The sequence below is a fragment of the Numida meleagris genome, chromosome 4, assembly GCF_002078875.1.
Source record: "Numida meleagris isolate 19003 breed g44 Domestic line chromosome 4, NumMel1.0, whole genome shotgun sequence".
Lineage (NCBI taxonomy): Eukaryota > Metazoa > Chordata > Aves > Galliformes > Numididae > Numida > Numida meleagris.
This window is the reverse complement of record NC_034412.1, coordinates 45,239,232-45,263,912: the sequence shown is the minus strand read 5'-3', so window position 1 is coordinate 45,263,912 and position 24,681 is coordinate 45,239,232. Positions and strand designations below refer to the sequence as shown.

Sequence of the window (24,681 nt, the reverse complement as noted above, 5' to 3'; positions counted from 1 at the left end):
ATATTATATTTGGAAAAGTTATTTTTGAGTAAGTATTAAGGACTTGACATTGAGATTAATGACTGCGAACATGCTCATCAGGAATGGTGAAATAGCAATCTTGAAAATATCTCATATACCTTTAGACATAGATTTAGGTACCAAAGAGAGATGGAGGTCCACAACACATTATTAGCTTCTCCACTTAGGTAATTACAGTAGGAGATGTACTTGTGCCCTACCAATCAATATGACTCGCTACTATTATACCTGACCCAAAAAGATCATTTCGAGCATCTCGGTATACAGATGGGTTGGGTTTTCCGAAGTACATTTCAGAGTACCAGTGGAATGTATCTCTTCCTTGTCTGCTGACTGAAATACAACTCTTGGTGGCTCAGAGATCTCAGTGTACTGGAAGAGGAAAGCAGAGATCTAGGTTGTCCTTCCAGTATTGTAACACATTGCCAAGTGCTCTTAAACTGAAAATAAATAGATTTCTTCAGCAAGTACAAGAGTGAGAACCCCTCAAGACCACTCATGTCAGTCTCCTTACATTTGAATGAGTCCAATTTTTTTCATAAATCTGGACTACAGAGCAGTAAAAACTCTATTTATGGACAAAAAAGGCAGGAGGGAATGAGACTGTTAGATAGCAAGGGCCTTTCTGCAACCAGTTTAACCCATTAACATGGTAGAAAGTACTCATTAAAAGTTCATTGGTTGCTGTTTGCTAGAATGGGTTTTTCCAAGACTACTGACATAAATTGGCTAAGAAGCGGAGGCCCAGGGCCAGCACAAAATAATGAGTAAACAGCCAGGACAGGAAGGGCGGATATAGAAAAATTAGTACAAAATTCTCTTTTGGCAATAGAAAGCTGCTGACATGCCACTTGTGTAATTGATTTTTTAGGGAATCTATACGCTTTTTGTGCAGCTAGAGTTAGCGATGAGTAGTATCTTCCATTAATCTACATACAAAAAATAGGGCACATCACCAGAAGGTTCTGAAAAATGCATGGCTCGATCAGATATGTATTAATTTTTGTATTTGAACAGCTGTAAATAAATCTAAAATATTTTTCAGACAGGGCCAGACTACAGGATGGTCTCAGCTCCCCTTATGAATCAGGAAACTACCACTCAGAGAAGCATACTGGGAATCAGGGGGGTTGCGTTGATTTAAAAATACCGGCTATTAACAGGGTAGCTAACAGGATGCCTGGGAGCAAGGATGATAATAGGCCTTTGAATCTGACTTCTTCTAGCAGCATGTGCTGTAGGGGATACAACTGCAGTCAGATTCTTTGCGACATTAAAAATAATGCATGTGATTCAAAAACTGCCTTCAAAATAGTTTTAGTTCTCTTAACATTTTTGATGTAGGGAATACATGCTGCTTACCCAAGATTATCATTAAAATGACTAATTTGTCTGGCTGGCATTTTTAGATTGAGGCTTATCATTTATCTATCTGGAAAGGCTACAAATTATTTTTAAGTAAATATTTTTTTACTGCTTTAAGATTTGGAAAAAATCTGTTCCTTGTTCAAATTGTGTGGATTTGTCTTAAGTGAAAGCCACTAGACTTGATAAGGAGCACTCTGCCAACTTCTGCTAAGCTTAATGTTTGTGCAGGAAAGGGCAGAAAGACAGGAACTAGCAAGGCAGAGCATCCGTTCTTGCCCAACCATTACTAATTACCTTATTGCTGGCATCCCTATTTTATTTTTAATAAAATGTGAAGTGTATCATAAATAATGTTATCTAATGCTAAGTTAGTGTCATGTCTACTTACTGACACAACTGTAATACATTTCATTAGTTTTTAATTTCATCAATCCAACTTCATCCTGAAGAAGGGAGGGATTTCTCTTGAATCAACATACATTGTCTGCTATTGTAAAGTCACTGTAAAGGTAATTGACTGTACAGGTGTTATTTCAGATACAGTTTGAAGATATTAAAATAACAAATGTATAACAAAAGGACTGGATGTTTTCTACAATACCTTTTCTTTTTTGCTCTGTTTTAATGTGTTGATGATAAAGATATGATGAAGAGAGTGCTCAGTCTAACCATGAAATCCCAGTTAGTTTAGGCTGTATGAGAAGGAAATCTCACCTAAATTGTGGTCCTCTATTTCTGAAAGTTCTAGAAATCACTTGGGCCTTTAAAATTGCCAAAACCTGCAACACCTTTCAGAATAGCCTAGAACAAAGAGCAGAAGTTTTCATCCAAGTTTAGAACTTCAGGTTTTCTACATAGGCTTGCTATTTCAGCTGTAGTGTGTCTAAATCCATTCCTATCAAAACAAAGACTGTTGTATTGTTTTCATGTTACAGAAGGAAATCCACTATGTCAAAAGCTGTTCCATGTACAAATGGTAACAAATAATTACCAAGTATTAAACAATTCTTTTTCTCTATTTATATTTCTCTTTCAGATGTTAACAGCTGGCTGGTGACATTTGGCTTCCATCTGCACAATGCCATTCCTGGTTTTCCTGTTCCAAAATTTGATTTAACAGAACCTTCTTATGAACTTGTGAAGAGCCAGCAGTGGGAAGACATACCTGTAAGAATCAAAGCTAAGCATACAAATGGAAGAAGATAAAATATTCCCTTCTATTCCACTTAAGAGGCACAGATAATCCTGACAGGGCTGTTTGCTAAGTTAACCGGAATTGTGCTTTTCAAATATCTATTTTTTTTGTCTATTTATTTTCAAAATAATTTTAAAAACTACAGATTGTGTTCTTTCTTACAGATTTGCTAAGTACAATTTTAAATAAGCTTTTTTTGCTTTCAGCAACTATAAAAATATAGAAGGACAATAATCAATGAAAAGAAGTTTAAGAACCTTTGAAGATGTCTAAGTTTCTTAACAGAAACTACAGAGATTAGATTTGTACTAACACTGCCCAAAGGCAAAAAACTGAACAGCGTAGCAAAAAGTAGACTGTGAAATAAACAGAAGAATAGGTGATATAAATTATGCATACCAGGCACCACTACAGTTTTACTTCTCTTTAATATTAACTATGCTTTATATGTAAAGATAAAATATTGAAAATGAAATTACCTGAGGTAAAACCTATTATATTACATAAAACCAAAACTCCAAGTGCTTATGAAGTTCTTTTGGGAGGTTAAAAAAATAAAAAATAAAAAAAAAAGAACTTCAAGCCTGAAAACCCCTTAGAATTTTAAATGATAAAAGAAATAACAGTAAAAGTTAATTTTCAAATCCGCTATTAAAGAAAATGATGTTTACAAATCAAGCTTATTCAAAGATCAGAGACCTACCCTCCCAAATCCTACAGTTCTCAGTTAAGAAGGAAATGCTGAGACATTAAAATGGGTAATCTGATCATGAGCAGTCAAAAAACATTCCCTTCTTTCAAAATTAAAAGATGATACCATCTTGAAGAACCTCGCAAACTAATTTAGCCCAAAAATCATTAAAAAGGGTGGCCCAGCAGAAGGAAACATATGGAAGGAAATTCTGCACGCACAAAATCACCCACTATCTCTATGGTTTAATAGCCAGAAGCTGAGTAATGGAGAAGGCCCTATGAGCGCAGCATGAGAACAGTGTGTTCCACAAAGAACAAAAGCAGTAAAGAAAGTGTTGCGGGTATTCCGGGCAAGGTGGTTGTCATCTGGAACTGCCGTGAAGAAGTATTAGAAGTTGTTTACTTAGATCTCAAAGGCTGAAAGAATGAGACTATCCAGTACCACTAGAAAAAGCGCATCAGGAAGAGAATCAGTCTGGTCAAGGAGATGAGAGCAGACAGCTAGCTGTCAGAAAGCTTCCTTCAGGACAGGAGTACAAGGAAAGGACGTGAGTACCAGAGACACGCAGCATGACAGAGGAGAGGGAGACAGGTGGGACAAAAACAAAGATGCCAAATTCTCAGCTAGGAAGAAGCTGTAACTATGGTATTCACAACTGAATAAGCAAATACAACCAGGAGCAGGAAGTAAAGATCCAAAACACTTACTCAGTATTTTGAAACATTCTGGAGGAAGTGAGCTTTACCAGCCTCTGAGGTTTTACTTCAGAGCTCCGAAGTTACCTGTGAAAAACAAGCAATCTTTGCCATTAAGTTGCTATAGCATCTTGCCACTCTCACTGATGAGTGTGCTGGCTAAAATATATTTTGTACTCACTCGATAGCTTTTATGTGGGATTTAGACAGCTGAAATCCACACTTGTTAGCAAGTGGAGACAAGAGTCTGCCACATTCAAGGAGACTTGAGAGTCCAAATCAATTTGAATTCCCTCAGGAATTGTCCCCTCCAGAAATCTGCCCTCATGGCAATGCAGAGAAGCCTTTGCAAACCTTTTGCCAGGCTTTGATGAGCAGCAAGGGGGAATTAAGGTTGCCGAAGTCTGTGTTAATGACTCCTGTTTGGTCCAGAAATTTGGGAAAAGTGAACAGGCACTCATTTGTCAAGTGGTTTTAAACAGTATTTTACTGGAAGGAAAAGGGGTCAACTGGAAGATAAGCTGGGTAATCTACAGAAACTAACTACTCGGTTTCAGAAGTGTAGCCAAAGCTATTTAAATCTTTCTCTCTGTTTCCTGCTGAGACAACTGCTAGGGCAGCTGTCTACTCTCCACCTCTGTCAGTACTAACTCATTCACAGCTTGTCATTGTTAAGCCCCAGAGTTAGACAGATAGGATATGCCCATTCTGCAGTTCTAAGTTCTCATCTCGACCACAGCTGACCCCATAATGTGAGCCACCCTGCTGTTCCTGCTGGCTGCTCCTGCTCTTCTAGCTGTTCTGGCTAACCATAGCAGTTCTGCTGACAGCTCCTAGTCTCTAGCTGTCTTCTCTCACCTTACCAAGAGCATGCCTAGCATACTGGCCTACACATAGCTCTTAATAGTGAAACTTGTTTAACATATTTTCCTATCCTGTCTTTCCCACTTAGTAGTACTTTTGCACCTCACGGTACAACTCACAGTGCAACTCACAGTACACAGTACAACAAAATTACAACTGTAATTCCCTCCCCTCTAAGATGCACGTACCTGTTCAACAGCCACACCCCAGATATGGTAAAATATGAAATACTGAGTGATTTGCCTCTTGGTTACTTTCACTCACTGCGCCCTTTGCCAACAAAGTACTCTGCTGTATTCAGGATTACACCCCTCTGATGTCCTCCAGAGAGACTGCTTGTCTGTTTTAGGCCTCGGCCAGCATGCTGATGGTTGAAGTTAAATGAATGCTCACACAACCAAAGTGGCTGCAGCTTTTTTCACACGTACCCTTTTATCAGTTTCTTCAAATATTTGCAAGAAAGGGCATCAGTCCCTATTAGTCCACTCCTCCACTCTGTACTGTTTACCTCCTTTTCTCTTACCATAAAGACCTATCCTCATGGTTTGATTGCCCCCTTCCTTTAGCAGCTTCGGGGTTGTGAGAGCCTCCCTGCAGTTTGGTCTTAGACTGCAGCTGCCTCAGAGACTCTACCTACCTCCTCACTGGGCGTAAAGAAAGGCTTGTTCTTGTTCTAAATCACAGCTTCATGGCCCGCAAAAATCCCCTCGATTTAGATCAAACTATGGTAGACGGGAACCACAGTTGAGCAAGTTCAAAGGATGAGATAACACTATAGGAAGAAAGACAGCTCTTTCCTATATTAAGTATTAGCATTGCAGAAGTTACGTGGAGCCCTCCAAATAGCCTGAAATAAACAGCATTTTTGTGCACATGCAGGTTTGCAAGGAGACAAGGAGAAAAATAACACAGAACGTTACCAAACCGAATAGTCTTGTAGCTCAGTAGAACAAGCAGTATGTAGATTTAATTAGCTCCTTGGCACTGTCAGTGGCAGCGTATCCTGTTGTCGTCCACGGGCAGTACACCAAGCAAGCCTGCCCACTTGGCATCTAGAGGGCTACAGATGGTTGGTAAAACTTCTGTCTGTTCTTGTTTACAGCCAATTTCTGGAGTGCAACAACAAGTGGCGAGACAAGCAAAGGCTTTCCTTTCCCTGGGAAAGATGGCAGAAGTGCAGGTCAGCAGACGGAAATCCAGCGGAGAGAAGTCGTGGCTGTGGTTTGCCACAGTGAAGTCTCTGATTGGGAAAGGGGTGATGCTCGCTGTCAATCAAGGGAAAGTGCAGACAAACGTGCTCAACATTGCAAATGAGGACTGCATCAAAGTGGCAGCCGTTCTGAACAACGCCTACTACCTAGAAAACTTGCATTTCACCGTTGAGGGAAAAGACACGCACTATTTTATCAAGACCACCTCCCCAGAGAGTGACCTTGGGACGCTGCGGCTGACCAGTGGGCGGAAGGCCCTGGAGAACGGCATCAACGTCACTGTGTCCCAGTCCACTACTGTGGTGAATGGCAGGACTCGTAGGTTTGCCGATGTTGAAATGCAGTACGGTGCGTTAGCGCTTCATGTCCGGTACGGCATGACGCTTGATGAGGAAAAAGCCCGAATACTGGAGCAAGCCAGGCAAAGAGCTCTTTCCAGTGCCTGGGCCAGGGAACAACAGAGAGTAAGGGATGGAGAGGAAGGTGCCAGGCTGTGGACAGAAGGAGAAAAGAGGCAGTTGCTAAGTGCTGGAAAGGTACAAGGATACGATGGGTACTATGTACTCTCTGTGGAGCAATATCCAGAATTAGCAGACAGCGCCAACAATATACAGTTCCTCAGACAAAGTGAGATAGGGAAGAGGTAACACACTGGCTTAGCTCAGGCTGCCAAAGAGACTGTGTACCAGTGTCTTCTAAAAAGGAGACCAAACTGTTTTGCTGCATTACTACTTGAGCCTAAGCTTACACCTTTGCTCAGATTTTTTCTGTAGCACAATCTGAACAGACTCTGTAATGAAAAGAGCGCCTTCCAGAAGAATGATACTGCTAATGACAAAACTTTTTTTTCCTCAATGACCTTAAAGGTGATCTGCTTTAAAGAATATGTTTACATATGCATATCGCTGCACTCAAGTTGGACTGAAAAGTATTAAATAAAAAAAAAGAAGAAAAAAAAGGCCTAAAGATTTTGCAACAGTCTGTCTGTTGTTCTGAGGCACTGTATTTAATTAAGATACAGACCCATACAGTGTTTCCAAATATTACTGAATTGTTGACCTTTGCTTACGAGAAGTAGTCTCTCTCTTTCTCTCTCTTTTTCTCTTTCTCACTGCATAGGATGTGGTATATATCTGTTAATTTTAAAATGTGGGACAAAAATTACTGTTTATAGACAACCCAACTGCTTTAAACTGTGCTGCTTTCTAAAAGGACATTGGCACAAGTGACTTATGCTACCATGGGAATTTAATAATGGATTTTACAATGCTAACGTGGTTTGCCTTGGGGGGGAAAAAATGGCAAGTAGAATCCTTGTTACAGATAAGCAAAGGAAACCCTGATTTTTTTGTAAATTATGTGAGACAAGTTGTTTATGGATTTTTATATGAATTACAATTTACTGTACATCAAATATTAGTCTCAGAGGAGTTAATTTATGTAAAGTGTTTAAAAAAGTTTATACTTAAAAATAAAATGATAAAAACATGTGCTGTGTGTGATTTTTTTAAAGAACAAGGAATTGCACCTTTTATGTTATAGCTGTACAGTATAAAGTATTATATTGTAGAGATATAACAGTGTTGACTAATGTCCAGAAGTGTTAATATTTTTGTATTAGGTTTAAAGCTGTGCATCTATCACTCCGCTGATAGGACGGAACACTCCAAAGTGGCTGGCTGAGTCAAACTGCAGCTCCCTTCCCTCCCCTCCCTGCCTCTCCTGTCACCCAGGCCAGTGCCACTTCATCATTGTTAGAAGGCACAGTAACCAAATAAGTCTCGTTTATTATGATGGAAGACTTTAATAGGTTGGGTTTTCCTTGTCTTTTTCCAGCCCTAATGTAATAAATGGACATTTATTCATACCAAGTGGGCTTTCTGTTGTTTTTTTAGAAGCTTTGTTTCACAATGGAGAGAGTAGTGTCTCAGGTGCTTGGCAAACTGTACGTAGAAGAAGAAGAAGAAGAGATGGTGTAGTTTCATCCAGTTATGTCAACCTTGTCTTCTGTATAGTACAGCTCTTTTAGATGTTATAACTCCAGATAGATAGAAGAAGCGTACCTCTGACCCGATGCTACAACATTGCTCTTTAGGCAGGCAGGCTGTTCAGTAGGTTCATTTCCTGGCCTTCAGCTGCCAGATCAAATCCCGTTACTGTGAAAACTGAACGTGGGGATGGAGAGGAAGGTCTAATCCTAGTGCCTAGTCTGCATCTCAACACCACTGCATAGATTTGGCATGCTCTGCTCTAAGGTCCAGCACACTTGCTGTAAGACGGAACTGAAGCGTGCAGCTGGTTCCTTATAGGAAGCCTGCAGGGGCATCTATGGCATCTGTTCTATATCTTGGCTGAAACCATTCTCTGAGCTTTACTCTCATGAGCACTAAATTCAGCCACAAAAACAAATATTTTTAAGATGAGACAAAATGGGGTTTTTTTGATGTTCATTGAAATATACACAGTTATTTCTATCCATGTATTATAATGACAAAACATAGTAAGTGACCGTGTCTTAACTATGAATGGTTCAAGTGGATGTAATAAAAATAGTTTTCTAACTGCTTTGTATTCTGAGAGTCTATGGTATTACATACTCTAAATTGCACATTAGGATTGATAAACAGATTTGAATTTCTGCCGGCCAAGTTGCTACCGAATCTACAGTATCAGTGCTGTTACTGTACGTGTGTATTTGGTAGAGCATACAGAACTAATTACACATATAACGAATGCTAATCATCTATTAGAACGAAAGCACAGAATAGTTGTTAGTATTTTTACCCTTGAAGCCTTGAGGGCCCTAAATTTAGCGAGGACGACATGCCAGACCCCAGAGGCGTGTCAATGATCTACGTATTACTTAAAGATGTAAAATGCTAGGTGTTCGCAGTTCTGTTGGGTGGCTCTTCCACAGCACTGTATTTAGCATGCTGTAAGTGCTCTCTGTTGAAATAGGCTCATATTCTAAATTATGTCAAATGTTTCTGTTCTGTTTGAATATGAAAAGCGTGTATAACGTATCAACAATGACATATATCTTCTACTTGACGCATACCAGTTCCTTCTCCTTTGTTCTGGCACCAATAAACAACAAATTAATTATAGTATCTGCTGGTGATCATTTTAAATGAAGTCAAATCAAGCCAATTAGTGACCTTGTTAGTAGGTATAACGAGCCTATTTCTTGCTAAAAAATGACTTGTGATCTGGACATGCTCCTGCAGGAAATAGTGACCTTGGGGAATATATAAACAAAAGATCTTTTTGAAGTTAAAATATGTATGGTTTAAAGAAGCATATTACAAAGAAAAAAAAAAGGAGATGATTAAGTATTTTAGGCAATGCCAGTCAAAATGCTATCCTGATATTTTGAGATGTATATTTCATCTGATTTGTATTGTTATTTTAATTTGCCTTCTTAACTTTATATGTGTCCTGAATTTTCCACAAATTGATAACTATAGATTGCATCTAGGCTTTCCAATAAAAGCCAACCCAATGTGTGTGTGTGTGTGTTTATATTTGTTTTTTAAATCTGTATGTCAACTATTACAGCTGCACTATCGCTTTTCTGGCTCTATCAGAAGAAGCAAACCGATCCAGTTGCACTGGTATTGATTCATTTACTTCGCAGCTGGCTGTCTTCTTTTTTTCCCCTCTGTCCACTGGCTTAGTCTGCTAACTCAGCAAGGTGAATTACTCCATGGGATCTCTAAAGTGGCCTACTTTACAGAAAACATTAAATGTACCCCACAAAGTCAAATCTTTTGTAGATAAGGAAAAGCCAAAGAACAACAAAAAAAATCTCTTACTTGGAACTGTTTTCTCCCGTGTCCTCCAGAGTAAGAAATATGACGAAAAAAATATTTGATTATAAATAATTAGGTTGGCACTGGTAGTTACATACATACACTGAAGAGATCCTTCAATCTGCATTTAGACCCACTTTGTAGAAAGTGCTGACTTCAGCACTACCGTATGTCAGGAGACTGCTTTGATTTTAGTTGGAACAGGCAGACTTCACCACACTTACTTTGTAGTGACAACCTCAAGTTGATAACATGTTGATCCAGCATGAATCAGGTCACTCTGCTTAGCTAACTGTGCCCTAATTTTGTTAAATAAAAAAAAAAAAAAAAAAAAGAAGAAGCAGCCAGTAAGAGAGCTTTGTATGTTCACACTTGGGAGGTGAGAGATTTGCATTTGACAAGGAAAAAAATGCCAGTTAGTTACCACTGCCACTCTTCAGAGGCACTTTTAAAGCGATGGCTGAAAGACTGTAACAGAAGAAACACTGCATAAAATAACAGTTTAAAATGACTGTCTATGAGAGAATAGGCTTCGTTTGCAGAGAATCTGAGATGACAAAATGTTTGAATTCCATCTTCAATTCTCAAGTTTAAACCTTGCTGAATTAAAACACAGTTTTGAATCTGTACAGTATTCTTTTAAAGGCACATCACTTACTTACAAAATATCTAAGAAAGTTACTTCCATGGTTTACTGTTAATAGCGATACACATGGCTAGTTTCAGAACCTTGACGAGGAAGGACTAGTGGATAGTACTTTGGGGATGGGAAATGCAAAGCAAAGAGATGTACTTGAAACAGTTTCTAAGCAGCTTACTAGAAGCTGCCAGGGTTAAAGATAAGCCAGAGAGCATCACACAGCATCAACTGAACAGCACAGGCACAGCGAAATCATTCCCAACTGCAAAGCCACATCCAAACTGATCAGACCAATCAGCTTCTCAGCTACAGCCAATTAGTGCAAAGTACTAAATATGCCATGCTTATAAAATTAAATTGATCTTTGCACACACAAGTTTCTGGGGCTTGCTGATCAAAAATAAAGCCAAAAATGAAAACTAGTTAATTGCCAAGAAGTGCCAACTGTCATCCCCCTAGGAAGGAGGAACACAAAGTCTACAGCCATCAAACTGATAGACAGCACTTACGTCTTTTAATTTTTCGTCTCAAGTTTTTATCTTCATGGCAGAATGACCATGTGAGGCAAAATTTAACTGCGTGAGTGCCTAGGTTTGAGCCAAGAAAACAGTCAAAATGCTACTGCTAGTAAAGCCCCACTCCTTTCTCCTGTCCCTTTTTCAGCCTCAGTAGTAATGTAAATAAGGATGCCAGCACTTGAAACTACTCCATGAACAAAGGCTAGACAAAACGCAGCTCCTCTCTTTGTCTCAGGAAACAGTATTTGTTGCACTGAAACTAATCACGCAGATTTAGATCACTAAAACTGTCCGTGGCTTTTCACGGAGAAAACATGGGGCAAAGGTTTGTTTCCCATGCCACTTCCTAATCAGATGATACAACATTGCACATTGCAGGTAGCACCGTAAGGTGACAAAGGACCAAGAACGTGCTCAGGCACAGTCTGGCTGATTCAGTACTGAGATACACTGGGGATGGGACAGGGAGAGAGAAAGGGAGGTGTCCCTGCCTGGTCTGGAATGCAGCAGTGAGAGTGAAGTCACATGGTATCACACAAATACTGGCATGAGGTTTATCTCAGCGGCATTATCACTTACACACATTCCTAAAGAAAAAAAAAATACAAACTATATTTAAAAAAAGGCCTGGCCTGATTTCTAGCATCACATTCAAGTTTGAGGCGTACAAGGCTGGCATTAAAATAGAACCCCCAAGTAAAGATAAATAATCTAAATATTGTTCCCCACTTCTAAACAAAGCGTGATGAATAGCAAAAGCTTGCCTTTCTTAAAACATCTAAGGGTCTTATGTGCAATTTGGGAAGCAAAGTACAAGTGTAACAACACAGCGGCTCATTAGAGCATCATGTTTTCACAAAACCTACCACACTGTATTCAGTAGTTCCACAGGTAAATTCTCCTGCTGTTAATTACCACAAATTCCTAGGTAAATGGAGTAAATTTTTGAATTTACTAAGTGTAAATTTGGACATTGAGGAATATAAATTTCTAGCAACGTACAGAACTTTTTTCCTACTATAAATGGAGTCAAAGCTCACAGTAAGGTAATTATGCAGCTTAGAATTAATGGCACCCCCCAAAGCTGTCTTAATAAAGCCTTCTGGGACTCAAGAGGAAAAGGAAGAGGTTCAGAAACTAAGAACAGGGCTGGAAGGCAACATGTTTCAGCTGGCTCTAGTTACTCAATCACACTTAAGCTGTCTGAGACAGCGCAGAGAGTGCCATGCATTACAGAGGCACACGGGAAATAATTGCTAACCCAACACAATGAAGTAGTTCTACATTCCAAACCCAGGAACAAATCTGAATTTGAAATGACACAAATGGCTACCTAATGGATCGGTCAACCTCACCTCAATTTAAATAAATAAATAGGGGAGAAAAAAAATAGCATAGGGAAAGCTAATAACAGAGAAATCAGCTCACAAATTAAAATCTGAAAATGACTATAGACACATCACTTGATGCTATAAAAAAAAAACCCTTCCTGTGTTCACTGACAAGAACTACTGGGGCAAATCTGAAGGAAGGAGAGGGGGCACAAGGCCGTAAGACTGGGACAGGGTGCTAGTCCCCATCTTCTGCAATGACAGAGTAGTACATATAAAAAAAAATTAGCGACGCTAACATCTGCAGGTGACAAAAGTTGATGGAGTGGCAAATAACAGCTGGGGCAGCGCAGCCATACAGAACAATATGGATCACTCACTGAAGTGAGCCCATTCAAACAAAATGTTTTTTAACACGGGCGACTCCAGAAGTAAAAGATCTCAGAATAAAAAATGCAAATCTCACTATGGAAGGTATGTAGCAGCCTACAAGAAAGCAACAACTGGAAAGAATGAGGAGCACATAATAGATAAATAACTCATTGTGAGATTCCAGCACAATAGCGGTGGCAAGGAAGAGCTCATTGGGGTGGAGAAGCTTAATGAGATTACCCGCCTTGTTAAACAAGGGAAATAGGGAAGCAATGTTATCTCTGCATATGGCGCTGGCAACGCTACTCTTGCATACAGTTCTGGTGTATGCGTTGTGAAGAAGCTGTTAAACCCTGGAGAGAGTGCACATGGAGACATCACAAATAAATCTGAGGCTTAGGAGGAAAAAAAAAAAAAAAATGCAGCTTGCAGGAGGAGATTTAAACAGCTCACAAAAAAAAAAAAAAAAAAGAAAGAAAGAAAAAGTGCCAAAGGATGCCTTGACAATAGACTGTAAGTGCCTCCAGAGGAAAAAAAACACAGTGGAGTAAATTGCTTTGAAGTGTGTGAGGGGGAAGCAGCAGCCAGGAATGCGATTCTGATAATTTCACATTCGGAACTGAAAGAAGCAGGGTAGGGGAGATGCTGCTTCATGACCGCTAGCACGAACTACAGAGGAAGAATTTTCCAGAAGCTTTCGGCAAAACCAAGAAGGCTGTTGGAATTGCTGCATTTGATGGCCGCTGGTAATAGGAGTTTGGCTGGATGATGGCAGGGCCCATTCAACCCTAAAGCAGACACTAACATGAAAAACTTTCAAACTCCAGCAAATATCAGGCCAGAGGTTAGGGTTTGCCTTCCCCTATACTCAGCCCTTCTCCAACCCTGAAACACCCTGAAGCCAACAAAAAAGGACTCTAAAACCCCAGACTTTCTAAATAGGCAGTGCAAAGTTGTAGCTTTTTTTAAAAAAAATCATCCTTCGGTTTCCACATACGCTTGATAGTAGCTGATTATTAGAACTAACTAAAATAAACTCACTTTCAATTACATTCTTTCCATGAACAAAGCAGGAGCCAGTACTTCCAAACCGCCTGTTTATGTCTCCAAGGTATCCAGAGGCAGTGCTTAGGTTAAAAAAAAGAAGACACAAATCCTGTCTATGCCAACAGTGACTGCACTTTGCCCTAAGCACACATTGCCCTCAATTATTGACTCTCCCTGCTCGTTCCCAGGTGTTCCATGCTCTGTGAGCCGTGGTGAAGGTGGGACAACAGCTAGTCATTACTTGGTGCAAAATGAAGAGCTGATGCCCGCAGCAGCACTAGGACAAGCTTGCATGCTGGCGGACTGCTGACCTATTTAGCCTACTTCACAACTAACAACCGATAGGAAATTGCTCGCTCCTAGCTCCTTCCTCACTTCACAGTGGAGCTCCCGCTGTAAGAGAGGAAAGATTAAAGGGCGCTCCAAGCCTCGAGCGCGGTGCTCCTCGTCCGGGTGCACGGCTCTGTCACGGTGCCCGGGCTCAGGACTGCCAACAGCGGCGGCTCAGCGAGCGGCCCGGCTCGGCCCGGCTCCCCTCAGCGCGGCGCGGCCGTGGCTCGTGTGCCCCCTGGCGGGCAGGGGGAGAGCGGCCCGCGGGGCGGCACGGAGCTCCTTGGCCGCCATTTTAGTGGCTCGGGGCTGGCGGCGCGGCGCCCCCAGCTCGCCGAGACCGGGTTCTCGCGAAAACAGACCCGTAAGCGAAAAGAGATAGCAAAGAACCACAACGTTAAGACACCACGACACTGAAATAAATTAATTAAAAAATCGCTAGATCCCACTTCACCCGGAGCAAGCACTTCTGTCAGCTCACCGTGGGCACCTGGGCACAGCTTAACGTTTGGTACCCGCAGCCTGGCTGAAGACTCTGGAAAGGCAGCGCAGGCTTCCGACCTAACACAACGTGAAGTTTTCAATGCCCCAGTGCCCAGACTCACAGCCCCGCTGGGGAGAGCCAGCCTGGCTCCTCGCTCCCAAGTGCTTGCATCTGTGCCGCCACCACCTCGTTCCTTAGTAAACGCAGTCAGAGGGTGCCAGCTTGGCTGCTGGCACATGCATTTAGTAAAATACACGTGCATTTTGTTTTTAACTGCACAAAAGACACTTTACAGGCGGCTTTCATCCACTGCCAGCAAAACGCCACACTGCAGCGATCAACTGCTTCAGGCGCAGGGCAGCGCTCCCGCTGCCGCTCTGGGTGTAGCTGGAGGGGATGGCTCTGGATGGTAGCCGCCCCTGGTGGCTGGCACCTGGGCCGGCCGGGCTGCGGGCACCGCGGCGGCAAATGCAAACGCCAGGCCGAGTGCCCAGCCAGCTGCTGCAGGGTAAGGGCAGCTCGGCGGGGAAGGAGGAGAGGAAGGGCTGTCTGGCGTTGTGCTGCAAAGCGTGTGCCTGGGCGGTTAATTTGCGATTTCACTCCTCCATAAATCAAATCAGATGCCCCTATAAATCCTGCTCCTCGGGAAGAAAGCAGAAGGGCAGAAGCTGCATGGAGCAGGGAACAGGGCCATTTTTCTTTTCAGTGGCAAGAGTCATCAGTGACACTCAGCGCTGTGCTAGGTCAGGCCTTCACCCTCGGCTAAGTTAATACCAACAACTCCTTCATCTAAAGGGCAGATAGCAACAGTAGCCCCCCCCCCCCCCCCTTGCACTTTCCTGCCTTTCTTTCCTCCTGTTACAATAGCAATAGCCTCTAAAGGAGCTGTGCTAATTAGTTGCTATTACGCTTCTTGGGTGGCTGGAAGAACACACTGCCTCTGACCTCGTGCTTCGCAAGGTACCTTAACAGCTTATTACTGCTATTGCACGGCAGCAACAGTTCATTTTATAGTTACTTTGAAAGAGCCATTCCTCTAGTGCTGAGAAATAATCTAAGACTAATGCAGAGTCTCTCCAGAAGACTGCTGTTAAACTGTCTATAACCGAGTGTCCAAACGCTGCACAAAGCTGTTCCATTTGCTTAACATCGACTCACTAGCAATTAATATGCCTGACATAACAGCGCACTACAAGGCCCATAAAATCTGTAGCAGTAGGGGAGTGAAATGATTATAACATTTTTTTTCTTTTTTCAATAATACGAGACTACAGTTTGGGCACTGTAATCTTTTCAAAGCAAGAAGCTGAGCTGCATCTGAACAGCTGTTGTTTACTGAAGCAATAATTAGCAACAAACCAGTCAAAATACCTGCTACCTTCCTCAGCATCTCCCTGCACCCCGTGCCTGGAAGCCAAGAGGCTCTCACCTTCACACACAGACTATACTGAATAAAAAAAATCTCACTTAACTATCTTTAAAAAAGGAAATATTTTAAATGGCAGTTCCCACCAGCCTTATGCAACAGAATTAAACCCACTCAACTCTTTGTGCACTAGTAGTTACAGACTTCGGCTCATAGCAGCTGGTGGGGGACAGGACATGATGCAGATGAGGTGCTGGGCGCAGTCCTGATGAACAGGCTCTGCTGGCTCAGGGCAAGGTCAGCTGCACTACACTGAAACCTCTGAGGAAACAAGTCTAATGCCATTTGCCAAGTCTGCGAGTCTCCTGCTCTTGTGGCTTAGTTTTAGAGAGCAGAACAACAACAACAGGAGGGCTGCAGAAGAGAAGGGAGTATAAAGGTAGGTAGGGGGTATTATGAGGGTGAACTTCCAATTCCATACCTGGCTGAAATCTGGAGATCTTTGCAGTCTTCCACTGGGGGGAAATCACAAGGAGTGAGACATCCCCAAGTAGCCATTTGTCTATTAATCAGTGCACATAGCTGGGCTGTATGGATCTACAGCCACGAATCTGAGCCTTGGTGCTGTATGTTTCCAGTACATGTGCTAAGCACTTGGTTATTGGCCACAAAGATATACGTATGTATGCATCACTCTAAGACTGGATGAATGTATTTCTGTACAGCCATACACATCCGAAGTAAGGGATGTAGAGGTGCTGTAGCTAAATCTTTCTAATGGCCTGCTGCTAGCCAAAGGCATAATCATATGCCCTTCCTCCACCTCTTTCCAGCCAAAGACTCCTATCCCATGTATGAGCACTCATCTACAACTGGTCCTATTGTGAGCCGCTCCGAGGACCTAAATTAACAAAGCAGTAAGCTTGTCCTTCTCCCTGAGATTCATTCTCCACAGACCTTTTCTCCCTGCCATACCTGCAGGTACCGTGAGATGAGAACGACTCTCTGCCCAAGTGGGAAGATAGAAACATGCAGCCAGGCTTGGTACGAAGGGGAGATGAGGACAGGACCTCGCTGACCAGGGTCAGTTTAAGTGGTTGTCCCATAACAGCTTCAGTTACCTGCACCCTCTCCGGCCCAATAAATTATTTAATCTCTTAGCTGAACACAAAAGAGCTATACCTGGAAATAGAAAACATAACATCAATAGCATCCTCGAGCTCTACCCATCTGAGCTACTAGTAATGGAAGTTCAGGTCTCCAGGTTGGTGAAGCACTGGCAGAAGTCCCCAAGGACCCAGGGAGGGCTGCCAGCTGTGCCAGGGTGAGTGGGATGCTCTGCAGGCAGGCAGCTGCACCTCTCCAGAGATTCTCTCTCCTGCGTGAGAAGGCTTGCCTGCCAAAACTGATAGGTACATTTCCACTAACAGCTGTCAAATCTGTGGATCCTGATGAGAGAAGAAAAACATTCTGACAGAAAATTCCTGACCAGCACTACACAATAAGCCAGAAACTGACTTATCTCATTACACCTGTAGTGCTTCAAAGCTCCCTTTTCTGACTACTTAAGTTGTCCTTTCGAGATGAAGCTCTGATGTTAGAGACACAGGCATCCAACCCAGTCAGTTATGAGCTTGAGGAGTCGCAGTTAAATAAAACACACTGCGAAGTTTAATTTTTTTCTTAGAATCGCATTTTTTTCCCCATATTATCCAGAGCTCTGTTAGCCATCATTCCGCCATCGGAAAGCCAACTAGAGTCAGAAAAAAGCAGGAAGTACAACAGAGCAATTTCACGGGATGAACTCAGCAAAGTGAGAAATGGCAAACAGCGTGATTTTAAGTGAAGTCTTCCAGATTGAGACAATAGGAACCTAACTGTCCTTTCAGCGACCTTTACCACCCTGGAGCTGCAACTGCAGAAGTTCAGTCATTTTAACATAAACATGGCAATATTTACATAAATGTAAATAAAATCAAGTCACAGCATGCCATACCTTTCAGGTCTATTAAGACATACCCCATGTGGTGTTGCGAGGCACAAGGCCAAGTGCTTTCAACAACCCAAGAAATAGAACAGTGCCCTCAAAGCGGTTGGCCTAGGCTGTTATTAAACACAAACGTAAAATATCTGCAAGCAGAAGGGATTTGCTTTTCCTCATTCCCGTTGACATGTGCATAAATCACCGCAGCTCAATAAAGAAGCGCCACTTGTTTTCCAGAGTTCTATTTATTTCTCAGTCAGAGCAAGCAAGAAACATTCAGCCGAAATGCTACGGATGTGACACTAGCTGACAAACACGGGGAGATGTGGAGCTGACAACCCATACTTAAGGAATGTTGGTGAGCCCGGATTTTGCAGCCCACGCCTTACATCAGATCACACCATGCCTTAGCCCACCAGAACAGGCAGCCACAGGAGCTCAAATAAAAGCATACCTACACATAGAAGGTGCGGGTTTTAATTGTACCCTAGGAATTCAGGCGATACGAGCCCCAGCAGAGGGTTCACACAGGTTCAGCTGCTGAAACCGATTGGATTTATACAATCTTTGATCAAAACAGTTCTATTTGTCAAAATATTTATACTGTACAAAATTGATAAGACCAATTAGAATACGACAAACTCTCCACTCAGATTCTTGGATTGTGTTGTAGGGTTAGAAGTTTTTACTGTAAGATGCAGATTTTTTTTTTTAAATCTCCTATTACTTACCACTTTATGTGAACAGCCTAATTCATGTTTGAGTATATCCCAACTCAACACCTTCGCTACTATGGTGTTTAAGTAATACATAGCACAAACATTTTCTTAACAGGGAGGAATGACGGAGACAGTAGAGAGGATGCCCCAAACAGTATAACCTAGGCTTTGTAATGTCTTCCAAACCAGGAGCCTCTGGCACGTAAAGGGACCTGGAGGATGCAGGAAGCCACCCGGCTTTATGCCCTCCTCAGAGTGACTGTTAACATCACTTCCTGGGGAAACAGTTTCTGTGCATCACACTGCAGGCTTAAGATCTCCAAAGGGATTTGTAGAGGAAGAGCAGCAATAAATACTCAAGCTCACGCTGCGGCATATATCCGAAGGCTATGCCCTGGCACAGCAAAGGTAAAAAAGCAGCCAGGCTCCCTGCAACAGGGCTGCAGGCAGCCTCAGCACGGTGGGGTACAGCCCTGATTAGGAGAGGAAAAGCGGAAAACAAAAAGTACCAGCTAAAGAAGAGAACACTGGTTAAATAAAATAAACCTTACTTCATGGCTAGCAAGGAAAATGGTCAGGAAGAAAGCCATGGTACCTCAGTGCGGCACAAAGTCAGCAATGTCACAAGGGTTGGAGCAGAGAAGAAGGCCTGACTGTGCAAGCAGGCAAACCACCCATTACATCCTCTTCATCTGCCCCTCACACACCATCTTCTCTCCCTAGTACATCTCCACAAGCCAGAGAGCAGTGGGGCCCTCTGACATGTAAGGAGCTGTCCCACCTTCTCAGCAGGACTGCAGACTTCCGCTTGTCATCTACACACCTCTCAAGTGGGAGATAAGCAAGGGGGATGAGGGTCCTTTTTCCCCACATCCAAGCCACCAAGCTTTTCCCAAGTGCTTTGCAAATGGCTGAGAAGACTTGTGCACCACATACAAGACAAGCAAGCAAATCTTGCTAATGGTTTCTTGATGACCTGCATGCCAGATAGAGCACTTGCTACTTGCCCAGACTAAGAAGGGACACCTGAGAGCTTTCTTCCCATTTATTTTAGGACACATTCTCTCACAATTCTGCTGGGGAAAGCCATGATGAAACTGATCACTGTACCTCTCCTAAACTTATTTGGGCTGTAGTAACTCTAGAACAGTATTTGTTTAAGCTATTACCCTAGGCAGTAGGTGGAAGTTTCCTAGCGTGAAATTATACAATTACTAGCCCACTGCTCGCAGCTCCTGCCAGGCAGGCTGGCCCCAGAAGAAGCAATGATAGGTTCATAAGAGAGTCTACGTACTTTCCAAGGCCACAGGTCTTGCAATATTTCACACTGCAGGGGAGAGAAGCAGGTGAGAACAGCCGAGCTTCTTAATAAAACTTAGTTCTTTTGAAACATCTGTCTTTGAAGCGCTCATAACATTTTACAAAAGAAGCCAAGCTTTATCCCCATTTTACAGAGGGATTATAAGAGTTGCAAGCAACAGCAGGCCAAAAGCAGAGTCAAGAAACAGACCCCAGGCCTCCCAGCTTCTATGGTTCTAATGGTGGGAACAGGCTGCCGTCGTGGGAATCTTCTGTTGATGACAGTTTCTCCACAAAAGCGCTGACATTTGAGCACTGATTTTAAAAACATATCCACTAACAGCAGTGAAAGACTTAAGCGCTGATGTAACTCTCAAACAAATAAGATCTGAGACAGGATCTACAACTCCCCGTAAAAGCCACGAACATGAGGTTGTATTACAGCTGCCTTTCAATGAGCTTTCAAGGCAGTTTCCAAACATCAGTTTAGATGCTTTCCGTACTTAGGCATGTCTTAAGCCATTCAGCAGATGCTCCTACAAAGTTTTGCACTTGTGTGAAACCCTCTAGAGAAAAAAAAAAAAAAAGAAAAAGATCTTCAAAGGGATAACTATCTACTTCTGATTAAAAGCATAGCTTAGTATGCTGCTTGAACACCACTGGGTGCATCCTGCATAGCAGGTTCTGATTACTAGTGCCTTGAACACGCTGGAGAAATATTTTTCTTGTCCTGTTAGTTTATACAAAAGCTGATGGAAGTTCAGGATTTCAAATGGTCCCTGACTGAAACACAAGTACCCTGCAGCCAGCAGGGACTGACTCTATTCAGAAACAGTCACTTCTGCTCTATACCTCCTGTCCCAAGGGTATCAAAAGTCACAACAAAGATCCTCTAGTTTTCCACTGGTTCTTGTAGTGATCTAGGCAATGGTGAGCTGTCAAGGGCTCTCAGACCTCAAAGCGAGTACTTGTGGAAGCTCATGTCAAATTTTATTGTCAGCATTGAATGCACTGCCACATTTACAACTCTCCCGTTCTGAGCCGTGCCAAATGCTGTTCTGCTATAGCAGGGGCTCAGTCTCCTAGCATTTATAAACTGTGTGCTGAAAACTGATTCAAACACATTGTAAAAGAAGTGACCTATGCTTTTATATATAAAGTATCATATACGTTCCCTTTCAAACTTACTATCAAGTTCTTCCTGCCTAGTCCTCTCTTACTCTTCCATGAGAACCTGTGCCACAGCATCCCTTCCAAAAGGTGCCTTTGTTGTGCTTCCAACTGCCCTAAGGCTATCAGGAGCCCAGCCAGCTCTCCATAGCTCCTGGCAACGCTGCTTCCTGAGTGAATTGGGCACCCGTTAGCAGCCTGCCCGTGTGCTCATGGAACAGCCTGTTAGGAGAGCAAACTACAGATGAAGCAGAGATGTTTGCTTTATTAGCACAGGCTTTCCTAGCACTCCTCAGGGGAAAGAGGAAGGAGGTTTCTTTCCAGCAAGGGTAACTGTTCAGATGAAGTAGTTGGAAGGCATAAAACCATAGCCACTGCTTAAAAAACAATAACAACGCTATGAATGTGAGAAGCCAGGAGAGACATTTTGTATGCAGTGAAACTCATATAAGCAACAGAGCCTGACACCTAATGAAGGAAGGGCCAATGAAGGTCAGAAAAATTACACTGGAAACCTCTGCATTACTTCTAAACTAGAAGTGTCGCCTATTGCCAGTGGTCTTTGGTGTAGTTTTCACTTTGTTCTTGTGGTAGCTATTCATTGTCGGGTAATTATCTTGTTTTATTTTTCTATTTATTTATCGAGTAAATCAAACTAATAAAAATCCAGCCCACGATTGCCATGGGAACACTCCAACAAGGACAGATGCAGTGTATAGCTGCAAAGAAAGAAAGCAGGCTTCAACTTTATTAAATTATACACGAAGCAATCAATACAACTTAACACAAACAGCCCTTGCAGGCTCTGCACTAACCATCCAGCAGGCTCAGCCAGCATCTGAAGAGCCTCTTATAACACCAAACCCTAACAACCCCCATGCCAAATTTCTGTTAGGTTACATGCTCCAGGGCGTCATCGTTCTTGCCCTTCCCTCACATCCTTCTAAAAGGGATCCCAGAAATTATAGTCTACTTTTCCATCCCATAGACATTTGAGGCATTTTCTTCCTCTTCCCTAGGTCCAATAGATCTGTTGAATTCTTGCTCTGGCTGTCTGAGAAATTGCATTGAAAATTTAGTCCTGCTTAAAATAATGCATTTAGATGATTTCAAACAGTTTCTGAAAGCAGAAATCAAATCAATTGCTAACAAATCTGAATTGTTGTTTAGATTAACTTGGTCACTGTCTCTACAAAGATGGATGACAAGAGAAAGGAAAAGAGAACGCAAAGAGAAGAAGAGATTAAAGCGATAAAGGGCCTACAAAGCTCATAGCAATTTTTCTCCTTAATTTCCTCATATTCAAGGTAATGCCACTGAGACCAGCAAAGAGAATTACATGCGCTGCCCAGACTGTGTTTGTAAAAGGCAGTCCCATCACTCCTGATCCTTCGTATCACTGGCAGTGAGGGTCATCTTTCTGCACACAGCAGGGAGAGAAGGTGCCAGGCATTTGATTGGGCCAGATCACGGTCTCCTCAAGAGCCCCAGCTGGGAGCCATCTGGCAGTACCTCATCCCATGTGGGTCAGCCCTCTCATGCACTGCCTTCCCCCGCCAGAGCTCTGCCATTCCCCTCCCCGCACGCTTCAGAACATCCCCACTGTGCTGACCAGGCCCCCACCACCCCTCAACCACTAAGGTGTGAATAGGCCCCATCTCCTCTCTGCACCAGGCACCCAGAACTAGTCCTAAGATCTATTTTCTTTACTTCTAGTCCTCTTCTGATGACAGTTCATCAGAATTCAGCTCTGCAATTAAACAGTATCTATGCAGAGCACCTTTCAAAATAAAAATGATGCTAAATTGCTTTGCTGTCTCTACCTTCACTCTGTTTCCTTCTGGGATTATTCACTATTCCTTTTCCAGCATCATCTCCAGTCTCTGACCAGAAAGATACACCAGCTCTGCCTGGCAGAACTGCAGCACTTGGCACATATCTTCAAAGAAGGCAGACACCCAGCTTCCCTATTCAGGTTACTTAAGCCTCCAGCGAACAACACCTCTTGTGATACTGTTCATCCAGGACTGCCACCCACATTCCACCCACACTCGGTTGCACAATCCCCAGTCTGTAATGTCCTTGCCCCATCCACTCTCCTTAAAAGAAACCCCCCATGGTTCCATTCCTTCCTTCTGACCATTCCCCCACATACAGATAATGCACAGATCCATTTCTATATTCTTTCTTCAACTACAGGACTGTTCTTACAGTGCGCCTTCCTTTCTAAAATGCGAGCTATCTGCCATCTGTAGTGCATTTTTCCTATTGCCTTTCTCATCACCTCTTAGTGTGTTTTCAGTCACCGTCACATTGCACACGAGCGAGCATCCAGGAAATTAAGCTTGTGATTGCACTGCATTGAAATAACCTTCTAACTGATTAAAGAAACGCAGCTCCAACTTGGAAAGGGTTTGTGTTCCCTTCTATGATTTCCGCTTTGTGCTTTTTGAATGGAAGCACATGCAGAGCAAGGTGCTCCGTTACAACTGTTGCTTGCTATTCCAGCCTATTTTGGATGTTATTTGTCTCTCATTTCCCCCTCTTTGAAGTGTTTAAGCAAAGACTTAAGAGTAATATCATTATTGCTAACAAGATTGTGTTCATTCTCCATCGCAACGCACAAGCACACAGTTGCAGGTAAATTGAGCACTGGATGATTTACCCTTACCATACTATTAAGTTACTGCAACATCTTTGTTCTCATCTCTTCTGCTCAAATAGTTTTAATTAATTTAAAGTAACAAGTCAATTGTTTCCCTTCTGCTTAACCCTCCAAAGTATACTTCGTCCTTCAGGCTGAATTACCAATGAGTGATATTTGTTAGAAAAACAGAGTTTTCCCCTAAATCCTCCCTAAGCCCAATAGATTTGTGTTGGATTCTACCAAATCAGTCCTACAAAGTTTTGGTTCATTTTTCTTTTTGTTTAAGCTACTTATGACAGCTGGCTGGCCATCATGGAGATATTATAGATCTGTAACGGAAAGCTCTTGTTTATCATAGCCCACTGATTAAATAAGCATTTGCATAAGAAGTTGGATTATACCAAAGCTGGTGTCATTTGGGTTGCCAAAATAGCTCTTTAAAATTAAATAGGAATACATATTTGGTCACAAAATCGAGCTAATAGAATGTGCTTTAGCAAGAAGAAGTCACTGCTATTGACCCACGAGTAAGACAGTCCACATGGGGTGATTTGTGAAGGTGCTGTTTTTCTTCATTGGAGCATTTTGTCCCAGTGAGCACTGGGGACTGTCTTGCAGCTCGGCATGCTCACAAAGATGCAGTTCCTAGCAGAGCCGAGCCAGAAATTAAGAGGACTGTTAAAATGGTCTCAGGTCCGAGGAAGTGCTGATCTGGAACCTAACTTTACAATTCTTTCCAGCCTCAGCCTGGAACCAAAGCCTAAGCTCTGAAAAGCCTTGGACTCTGCAAGTTCACATCTGGGTCCAATCAGACAACTCAAGTCCATTTCCAAGCACAGGCAAACTGAAAGGCATGTGGTATGCTGGGGAGACAAACCGCAGATGTTTATTGTGCTCTTGCGCCCTTAGCAATT

General features: G+C 42.5%; 1 protein-coding gene and 1 long non-coding RNA gene across 28 annotated transcripts in view; one reads left to right on the top strand and one right to left on the bottom strand.

Annotated features, from left to right (window-relative positions):
• Window positions 1-9,554, top strand: part of TENM3 (teneurin transmembrane protein 3) — a 355,944-nt gene extending 346,390 nt beyond the window's left edge. For all 24 annotated transcript variants that reach the window (XM_021397105.1, XM_021397104.1, XM_021397120.1 and 21 more), the window contains 2 exons: window positions 2,426-2,556; window positions 5,940-9,554. In XM_021397105.1, coding sequence (XP_021252780.1) covers window positions 2,426-2,556; window positions 5,940-6,695 — 887 coding nt within the window. In that variant the 3' untranslated portion in view covers window positions 6,696-9,554. The remainder of the gene's footprint in view (window positions 1-2,425; window positions 2,557-5,939) is intronic.
• The window catches only part of LOC110399010, a 38,792-nt gene extending 23,417 nt beyond the window's left edge, over window positions 1-15,375 (bottom strand). The window contains exons 1-2 of one of the 4 annotated variants that reach the window (XR_002438817.1): window positions 14,704-15,375; window positions 3,986-4,060 (exon numbers count right to left, since the gene is read on the bottom strand). This is a non-coding gene — a long non-coding RNA (uncharacterized LOC110399010). Of the gene's footprint in view, window positions 1-3,985; window positions 4,061-5,757; window positions 5,934-13,762; window positions 14,282-14,703 lie in introns of those variants that run through there. The other 3 variants (XR_002438814.1, XR_002438815.1, XR_002438816.1) reach the window with 3 other exon arrangements.